This window comes from Xyrauchen texanus, chromosome 29 (genome assembly GCF_025860055.1).
Source record: "Xyrauchen texanus isolate HMW12.3.18 chromosome 29, RBS_HiC_50CHRs, whole genome shotgun sequence".
NCBI lineage: Eukaryota > Metazoa > Chordata > Actinopteri > Cypriniformes > Catostomidae > Xyrauchen > Xyrauchen texanus.
The window spans coordinates 8,105,411-8,115,252 of NC_068304.1; the positions used below are offsets into that span (position 1 = coordinate 8,105,411).

The following is a 9,842-nucleotide window of genomic DNA, read 5'->3' on the forward strand; positions in this document are numbered from 1 at the left end:
GGGCACCAGACAGTGAGAGGGAAGCGAAGAGGACAAACAGCAACATGAAACGTTGGACAGATGATCACTCTTTTTGCTTTCTTTAGTCTGGAAATGGTTAATATCCGAAATAATCAAAAGGGTTACAGATGGAGGTTTGAATATCCAAAAGTTTATTAAGAAAAGAATTCAACTCATGTGTGTCTAAAGAAGAGTACATTTTTATGATTTTGAAACAAAACAGAAAAACAAGCAAACACAAAAAAAAGGCTAGATATTAACTTCTTTTCAGCTTTTCTTTGACCAGGAAATATAAACATTCTCCTGCAAACTTGCAATGCCACCAGAAAAAATGACAAGTGTTCTGCCATGTAAATGTTAAAGATTTACTTTGCTGCATGGCTTAATAAACACTTTAACATGTGCTGACAGTCCATGTGAGTTGAGCTCCCATTCAAGCTGGCTGAGGAGCATCACAGGAGATTGCCTGTACTTGAACGGTGCGTTACGTGACAAGACTATTTCCCTGTAATGAGCGGGTTCCTCAACACCACGATGACTGAATCGCCTCTCAGGAACATCTTTGATATGTAGCGATCCTTGTTGACTGGCTTTGACTTCTTCTTGCCTTTGCCACTTTTGGGAACCTCGGTCCACATTTCTTTCACATTCTCCAGCACCATGTTACAGTGCCTGCAAATCCAGAGCACAAAAACAGTGAGGGTCCAAATCATGAAAAAGTTGTAGAATAGATGCTGTATAAAGTTTATTCACCTTGCCCTCTTGTGTTTAAATATTCAGTGCAAGTTACAGTGTAGGGGAGATTACAAATAATGAACATGGTTTCACAAAGGGAATTCAATATTTAGATTTATACATCTACATATACACAAACACACTGTTGAAGTCTGAAGTTTACATACACCTTGGCCAAATACATTTAAACTCACTTTTTCACAATTCCTGACATTTAATTGTAGAAAACATTCCCTGTCTTAACCCTTGTGCATCCTTGTGGACATTTTTGGCTTTTTCAGTTTTGGTTTTTTGATAACTTTGTGTTAATGCTAACTGCATAAAATTTTCCACAGGTGTGAATTTTTATTGGAATTTTAATATTTCACCCTATTTCCTTTAAAAAAATATTTTTTGCACTAGTTACACAAAATACTCCCTCTTAGCCCCATTGAAACCCATTAAAACCCATTAAAATTTTTAATCCCAGTGCCATTTAACTATAAAATTATGCAATCTTGTTTAACATGCTTTCATTATGTTGGCAAGGCTTCAAAATTTACATTTTAAATATTTTTTACCAGATCGTGCCATTTTTTCAGGTTTGGCATATCATCGCTTTTGTTGTTGTTTTCTGCTGTTTTTGGCTTATGCATATTATAGAGCCAATTAGATACATTATGAATATATAATTGTGTGAGTGTGTTGGTATGGATTTCAGAGTGTGGTTTGTATGTGTCTGAGGCTCTAATAATAAAAATAAAAAAATTCTGTTTAGCATTTATTAAATTGAAAATAATTATAATTATTATATTTTTTATAAAAAACAACAGTGGCATTACGTAAACAAACCGGCGTTTAAAGTGTTAAAATTCTGAAAATAAATGAATGTTTGGTAATTATGATTAGAACTGATGCTGGTTAAAATATAAGTCAGTGAAAGTAGAAAAAATATTATTCTATAATATTTTTATGACACTTTTTTGACATGGCCATTTTTGTCCATTATGGACCTGAGTGGTAGCTTTTTTTTAAATCTGATACTGCATAAAAAATATGAAAGCATCAAAATGAATGTTGTTGTTAATCATTGACATATCCGAGGCTCTGATAATCAAAGCAAAAAAATTCTGCTTAGCATCTATTAAATTGAAAATAATTACTATTTTTCATTTTTTCCTAAAAAACCAACAGTGGCATTATGTAAACAATCCAGTGTTTAAAGGGTTAAAATTCTAAAAATGAATGAATGTTTGGTTATTATTATTAGAGCTGATGCTGGTTAAAAAAAATTATGTCAGTGAAAGTGGAAAAAAATATAAATCTATAATATTTTTATGACAGTTTTTGGACATGGACATTTTTGTCCATAATGAACCTATGTGGAACTTTTTTTAATTGATGCACAAGGGTTAAGTCAGTTAGGATCACTACTTTATTAGAAGAATGTGAAGTGTCAGAATAATAGTAGAGAGAATGATTTATTTCAGCTTTTATTTCTTTCATCACATTCCCAGTGGGTCAGAAATTTACATACACTTTGTTAGTATTTGGTAGCATTGCCTTTAAATTGTTTAACTTGAGTCAAACATTTTGGGTAACCTTCCACAATATGTTGCTGGAATTTTGGCCCATTCCTCCAGACAGAACTGGTGTAACTGAGTCAGGTTTGTAGGTGTCCTTGCTCGCACACACTTTTTCAGGATTGAGGTCAGGGCTCTAATACCTTGACTTTGTTGTCCTTAAGCTAATTTGCCATAACTTTGGAGGTATACTTGGGGTCATATATATATATACACACACACACACACACACACACACACACACACTGCATCCGTAAATTATTCACAGCGCTTCACTTTTTCCACAATTTGTTATGCTACAGCCTTATTCCAAAATTGATTGAATTCATTATTTTCCTCAATTCTACAAACAATACCCCATAATGACTATGTGAAAGAAGTTTGTTTGACATATTTGCAAATTTATAATAATAATAATCACATGTACATAAGTATTCACAGCCTTTGCCATGACACTCAAAATTGAGCTCAGGTCCATCCAGTTTCCACTGATCATCCTTGAGGTGTTTCTACAACTTGATTTGAGTCCAGCTGTGATAAATTCAGTTGATTGGACATGATTTGGAAAAGCAAACACCTGTCTATATAAGGTCCCACAGTTAACAGTGCATGTCAGAGCACAAACCAAGCCATGACGTCCAAGGAATTGTCTGTAGACCTCCGAGACAGGATTGTATCAAGTCACAGATCTGGGGAAGGGTCCAGAAAATTTCTGCAACATTAAAGGTCCCAATGAGCACAGTGGTCTCAATCATCCGTAAATGGAAGTTTGGAACCACTAGGACTCTTCCTAGAGCTGGCCGCCTGGCTAAACTGAGCGATCGGGGGAGAAGGGCCTTAGTCAGGGAGGTGACCAAGAACCCGATGGTCACACTGACAAAGCACCAATCAGGCCAGTATTGTAGAGTGGCCAGACGGAAGCCACTCCTCAGTAAAAGGCACATGACAGCCCATCTGTAGTTTGCCAAAAGGCACCTGAGGACTCTCAGACCATGAGAAACAAAATTCTCTGGTCTGATGAAACAAAGATTGAACTCTTTGGCCTGAATGGCAAGCGTCATGTCTGGAGGAAACCAGACATTGCTCATCACCTGACCAATATCATCCCTACAGTGTTGCATGGTGGTGGCAGCATCATGCTGTGGGGATGTTTTTCAACGGCAGGAACTGGGAGACAAATCAGGATAGAGAGAAAGATGAATGCAGCAATGTACAGAGACATCCTTGATGAAAACCTGCTCCAGAGCGCTCTGGACCTCAGACTGGTGCGAAGGTTCATCTTCAACAGGACAACAACCCTAAGCACACAGCCAAGATAACAAAGGAATGGCTATGGGACAACTCTGTGAATGTCCTTGAGTGGCCCAGCCAGAGACCAGACTTGAACATCTCTGAAGAGATCTAAAAATGGCTGTGCACCGACGCTCCCCATCCAACCAGATGGAGCTTGAGAGGTCCTGCAAAGAAGAATGGGAGAAACTGCCCCAAAAAAAAAGGTGTGCCAAGCTTGTAGCATCATACACAATAAGACTTGAGGCTGTAATTGGTGCCATAGGTGCTTCAACAAAGTATTGAGCAAAGGCTGTGAATACTTATGTACATGTGATTTTTTCATTTTTATTTTTTTTTAAATTTGCAAAGATTATGGGGTATTGTTTGTAGAATTTTTAGGAAAATAATGAATTTAATCAATTTTGGAATAAGGCTGTAACATAAAATGTGAAAAAGTGAAGCACTGTGAATACTTTCTGGATGCACTGTGTGTATGTGTACACATTTTTTAAATATCCATGTATTTTTTTCTATAAACAATTTTTTAGCATACAAATATTTACATATGGATGTCCCTGGCATAATAAATGGGAGCGGATTTGCTATACAGACAATTAATACTTTCATCGAGAGACAAGGGCAAGCTGCTGTTTTTCTTCGCTCATTTTCATCCGAACACGTTTCAAAAGCAAAACTGGCAGAGAGAGACCCAGCATGTGCGTGACAGAGACTTCAGGACCAGACCGGTCCTTTCAGCAAGCTTCAGCCAGGAATAATTGTAGAGGCTGAACGGCAGCCAGAAAGAATTATAGTTTAGAGCAAATTAAAATTCCGCATTCAATGTTTTATATCTGTGTGTATAGTGTCTGATAAGTTTCTCTTTCCAATAAAGTTTGATATGAATTGAATCTGCCCAACTGATTTTTTTTTTTTTTTTTTTTAATACAAAGTCCATTGGAAAAAGCTTAACCCTTAACGTAATCCTAACCTTACTTTACAAAAATGAACCATGGTTTTCCTACAGTGACCATAGAACCACCATTGCCTTTTGTAGTGCAATCATTGTAACATAGCCACATAATTAAACATGGTTACTACATTAACACTTATTACTGTAGTAACACCATGGTTAACTGCATAAAACAATGGTTACTACAATATTACTATAGTAAAAACTAGGGATGCACCGAAATTTCGGCCACTGAAAACGACATTTCGTTGAGAAAAAAGGCCTCCCTGCCCCTCAGTGCTCAGGTTTCACTCTCGATCTAGCTAGCCATTATTACGGCGCTACAAAGCAAAGGCCGATATAAGTGGTGTGGAAATACTTCAGAACAGTACCGCCGCTCCCTACAAGCATACTACGCAGTCTGCGTATGGCACCAACTCCATAGGGGGGGGGGTCACATTATACGTTATTCATATTTAAACTTTTTGTATTTGCAAGATGCTAGCCTAGAGCTGCTAAGTTAATTACTTAACTGCTGTTTTGCATATCATTATAGTTTTCTAGAACATTACATTATTTGGATAATTGGTAAAAAAAATAAAAAATTCTGACTGTTCAAGAACTGAATAAATAATAATACATTTAATATTGTTTTAATATATTTTCTGTCCAATTTTGGTGCGTTACTTTCAATAAAAGTGTGATCATTTTATTGGTTTGTAGTTTTTGAATTCAGACTTATTAAATTCATGATATTAATTAAAAAGTATAATATTAGTACAATTATTTAAAAAAGAAAAAAAGCCAATTGCATCCTGAATTTTTGGTTTCGGCCCAGAATTTTAATTTATTATTTTCATTCATCACTAGTAAAAACCATGGTTAATTTTACCAGGATCAAAGCTTTCTCTCACCTCCCGACCATCACCAAACCACTGTGAGGAAATCAACTTTTATATTATTATTTTTATATATTATGATTAGTACTGAAGTAAAAAAAATTGAGAGGAGACAGGAAACAGGATGGCGAAAAAAAAGGGTCAAAAGGTGGAATAGAACCCGGGTCATCCGCATGAGAAAAATACATCCACACTGTTACCCCGCACCACAGCAACAACAATAAATTGGTGTGACCATAAATGTGTTTCTTAAAGTTTTCTGCTTCAGTTGTTGTGGTGTTGATTCAGATTATTGTGCAGTGATCAGATGCATTTTAAATAATTGTAAAAAGCTTCATTGGCCACAAAATTAACTTTATCACAAAAACCCAAATTCACAGTTTTTTGGCCCTGGCACTAAATGGCCAGCTAACATCATTTCACTAATCATATCAGCAGCACCTGGGAAAGTGTGAACGAGTACTAGTCAAGTGAAATAAATGAGGGAAGAATTGCTTCCAATCATTGTGTTCTTGTTCGCAATGGTTCCCTCTAAAGAAAGACATGCAGCCATCATCACTTTGCATCAAAATGGCCTCACATGCAAGGAAATTATTGCAAATAATATTGCACCTGAAAGAACCATTTACTGGATCATCAAGAACTTCAAAGAGAGAAGTTCAACTACAGTGAAGGCTTCAGGACGTCCCAGTGTCCAGCAAGCGCCAGGACCGTCTCTTCCTGAGGAGACAGCTACGGAATCGTGTCACCACCAGTGCAGAGCTCGCTCAATATTGGCAGCAGGTTGGTGTGAGTGCATCTGCACGCACAGTGAGGCGAAGACCCTGGTGTCAAGAAGAGCATCAAAGAAGTCACTTCTCTCAAAGAAAGACATCAAGGACAGAAATTCTGCAGAAAGTACAAGGATTGGACAGCAGAAGACTGGTGCAAAGATATTTTCTCTGATGAAGCCCCCTTCCAACAGTTTGGGACATCGGGAAAATCGATAGTCCGGAGAAGGTGAACGCTACCATGAGTCCTGCAAACAGTGAAGCATCCTGTGACCATCCATGTGTGGGGCTGCTTTTCATCCAAGGGAGTGGGCTCTCTCACAATTCTGGCCAAAAACACTGCCATGAATAAAGAATGGTATCAAATCGTCCTGCAAGTGCAACTTCTCCCAATGATCCAGGAGCAATTTGGTGATGATCCATGCATTTCTAGCATGATGGAGCAACATGTCACAAGGCAAGAGTAATAACGAAGTGGCTCGGAGATCAATACATTGAAATTTTGGATCCGTGGCTAGGTAAATCCCTGGACCTTAAACCCATAGAGAACCTGCGGTCAATCCTCAAAAGGCGAGTGGACAAACAGAAGACAACAAATTGTGATCAACTCTGAGCACTAATAAGTCAAGAATGGATCGCCATCTGTCAGGATTTGGCCCAGAAGCTGATATCCAACATGCCAGACCGAATTGCAGAAGTTATGAAGAACAAGGGTCAACACTTTAAATATTGACTATTTGCACATATTGAATATTTTTGCCAATAAAGGCCTTTAAAACTCATGAAATGCTTATTGTTTTCCATGTGAAAAAAAGAATCTACAAATACTGAAGCAGCAAACTTTGCAAAACACTAAATTTATGTCACTGCCAATACTTTTGGCCACAGCTGTAGACTCATTTTTTAACCACTCCACAGATTTAATATTAGCAAACTATAGTTTGGCAAGTTGTTTAGTACACCTACTTTGTCCATGACACAAGTAATTGTTCCAACAATTGTTTACAGACAGAATTTTTTTATTTTAATTGACTATCACAATTCCAGTGGGTCAGAAGTTTACATACAACAAGTTAACTGTGCATTTAAGCAGCTTGGAAAATTCCAGAAAATTATGTCAAGCCTTTAGAAATTTTGACATTAGCTTCTGATAGGAAGTGTACCTGTGGATGTATTTTAAGGCCTACCTTCAAACTCAATGCCTCTTAGCTTGACATCATGGGAAAATTTTAAGAAATCAGAAAAAAAATAGCAGAACTCCACAAATCTGGTTCATCTTTAGGAGAAATTTCCATATGCCTGAATGTACTATGTTCATCTGTATAAACAACAGAACGCAAGTATAATCACCATAGCAACACGCAGCCATCATACCACTGAGGACGGAGAACCTGTCTCCTAGAGATGAATGAGGTTTGTGTGAAAAGTACAAATCAATCCCAGAACAACAGCAAAGGACCTTGTGAAGATGCTGGAGGAAACAGGTAGACAAGTATCTATCCACAGTAAAACAAGTCCTATATCGATATAACCTGAAAGGCTGCTCAGCAAGGAAGTTGCCATTACAGTTTGCAAGTGCATATGGGGACAAATATCTTACTTTTTGGAGAAATGTCCTCTGGTCTGATGAAAAAAATTGTAGTTTGGTAATAATAACTGAGTGAAATACAAAATAATGAATGAGTTATATTTGGAGGAAAAAGTGTGAGGCTCGCACGCTGAAGAACACCATCCGAACCGTGAAGCATGGGGTGGCAGCATCATGTTATGTTGCTGCAGGAGGGACTGGTGCACTTCACAAAATAGATGGCATCATGAGGAAGGAAAATGTGGATTTATTTTCAACATCTCAAGAACATCTCAAGACATCAGCTTGGTCGCAAATGGGTCTTCCAAATGGAAAATGAGCCCAAGCACACCTCCAAAGTTCTGGCAAAATGGCTCAAGGATAAAAAAGTCAAGGTATTGGAGAGGCCATCACAAAAAGCCCTGACCTCAAACCGATAGTAAATCTGTGGGCAGAACTGAAAAAGCATGCAAAAGAATGGAGGTCTACAAACCTGACTCCGTTACAACAGTTCTGTCTGGAGGAACTGGCCAAAATTCCAGCAACTTATTGTGAGAAGCCTGTGGTAGGCTTCCCAAAACATTTGACCCAAGTTAAACAATATAAAGGCAATGCTACCAAATACTTAAAGTGTATCTGAACCACTGGGAATGTGATGAAAGAAATAAAAGCTGAAATAAATCATTCTCTCTACTATTATTCGGACATTTCACATTCTTATAATAAAGTAGTGATCCTAACTGACCCACGACAGGAAATGTTTTCTACGATTAAATGTCAGGAATGGTGAAAAACTGAATTTAAATGTATTTGGCCAAAGTCTATGTAAACGTCTGACTTAACATATATATTTTGCATAAATGTTGTATTACTTTTCTCCAGTGCATCTCTCAATAACAGGAAGTTTTAGTTGAATTTGCCCTTTCTACATATTATATAACTGGACAAAATTTTGCAGTTTCCTTGATCATCACCCCTTATAAATTGACCCGTAGTTTCTAATCAGGGGAATACCTGTCAAAAGCCTTAACTCGGCCCAGTAGCTTCTTGTTGTTGCGGCAGTTGACCAGAACTTGTGTGTTATTTTTCACAGACTGGGTGAGCACTGAAAGAGGGCCAGTGTTGAACTCTTCCTCCTCTCGCTTCTGCAGCTCCTCGGGAGTCATCTCAGATTTGGGCTTGGTTAACAGACTCCTAACAAAACAAGTGCTCACGTTAGATGTAGAGAAGACAACGTACACTTCATACAATACATAGGTGTTGTTGAGCGAAAACATGTCACAAATCGAATACATTTAGCTCTTACGTGTTCTTCAGGAATAATACATAGTGATAAATATTTACTTGTGCAGAAACGGAGTCCACTGCAACCACAAAAGAACAACAAAATAGGTATAATAACTGCCAATAATAAGTGACAACGATAATTTGAACACAAAGAGGAAATTAACGTTTGCTAAATAAACAAAACTCGTTAAGTAATACGCTTTGTATCGACGTCGGTAGGAGAATAAGCAGTTTAACACAAAGTTCATTGTGTCAGCTAACATGAGCACGATTCTCGCCGAATTACTCTCTTCTGCAGCCTTTTCACTAAAAACATGCCATTTCAATTCCGGCATAGTACTACTTAAGCACCAATCATAGTGTAATGTGTAAAGAAGGGTAAACTCACATGTTTTAATAACTTTCGGCTCCTGGATATCTTCAATGAACTGAAAGCAGCAGCAACTCGCAGGTGCCTCGCGTTTCCAAAATGTACTTACTACTTCCGGGTCTGTACCGCCTTACTGAGAAACAAGTTCCGGATCAGAGAGTTGTATTTACGTTTATTTTCCAAATGGCATTTTTGCGCCCTTGAAGTGCACTTCAGGATGGGGGACGCCACTCGAAGAGTCGTTCCAAATAAAAGTAAGAAAGTACATTTTTCACAAAGGGCACAAATTCCCAAGTGAAGGGTACATTCAAACTGTGACGTCATGTTCCCTTCAGAGTGCCCAAATCAAGAGCTCTGTCCTTCGTAGCGAGTAGTTTTTTTTAAATTTTTTTTATAATAAAATAATAATTGCATTTAGAATAAAATGTATT

General features: G+C 37.7%; 1 protein-coding gene across 1 annotated transcript; it reads right to left on the reverse strand.

Moving 5' to 3' along the window:
* Positions 1-115: 115 nt before the first annotated feature.
* Positions 116-9,556, reverse strand: LOC127622865 (small nuclear ribonucleoprotein Sm D2-like). Its single transcript, XM_052096982.1, has 3 exons — positions 9,430-9,556; positions 8,769-8,948; positions 116-672 (listed from the first exon to the last, which is right to left on the reverse strand). Coding segments are annotated over exons 1-3 (357 nt in total). The 5' UTR covers positions 9,432-9,556; the 3' UTR covers positions 116-497.
* Between the last annotated feature and the right edge of the window lie 286 nt (positions 9,557-9,842).

What these genes read in the sequence shown, in the direction of transcription:
- LOC127622865 (XM_052096982.1), bottom strand. An exon ending in CGAGTTAAGGCTTTTGACAG is followed by an intron (nt 673 to 8,768) that starts GTATTCCCCTGA and finishes CTGGATTTGCAG; the next exon opens with GCACTGTAACATGGTGCTGG.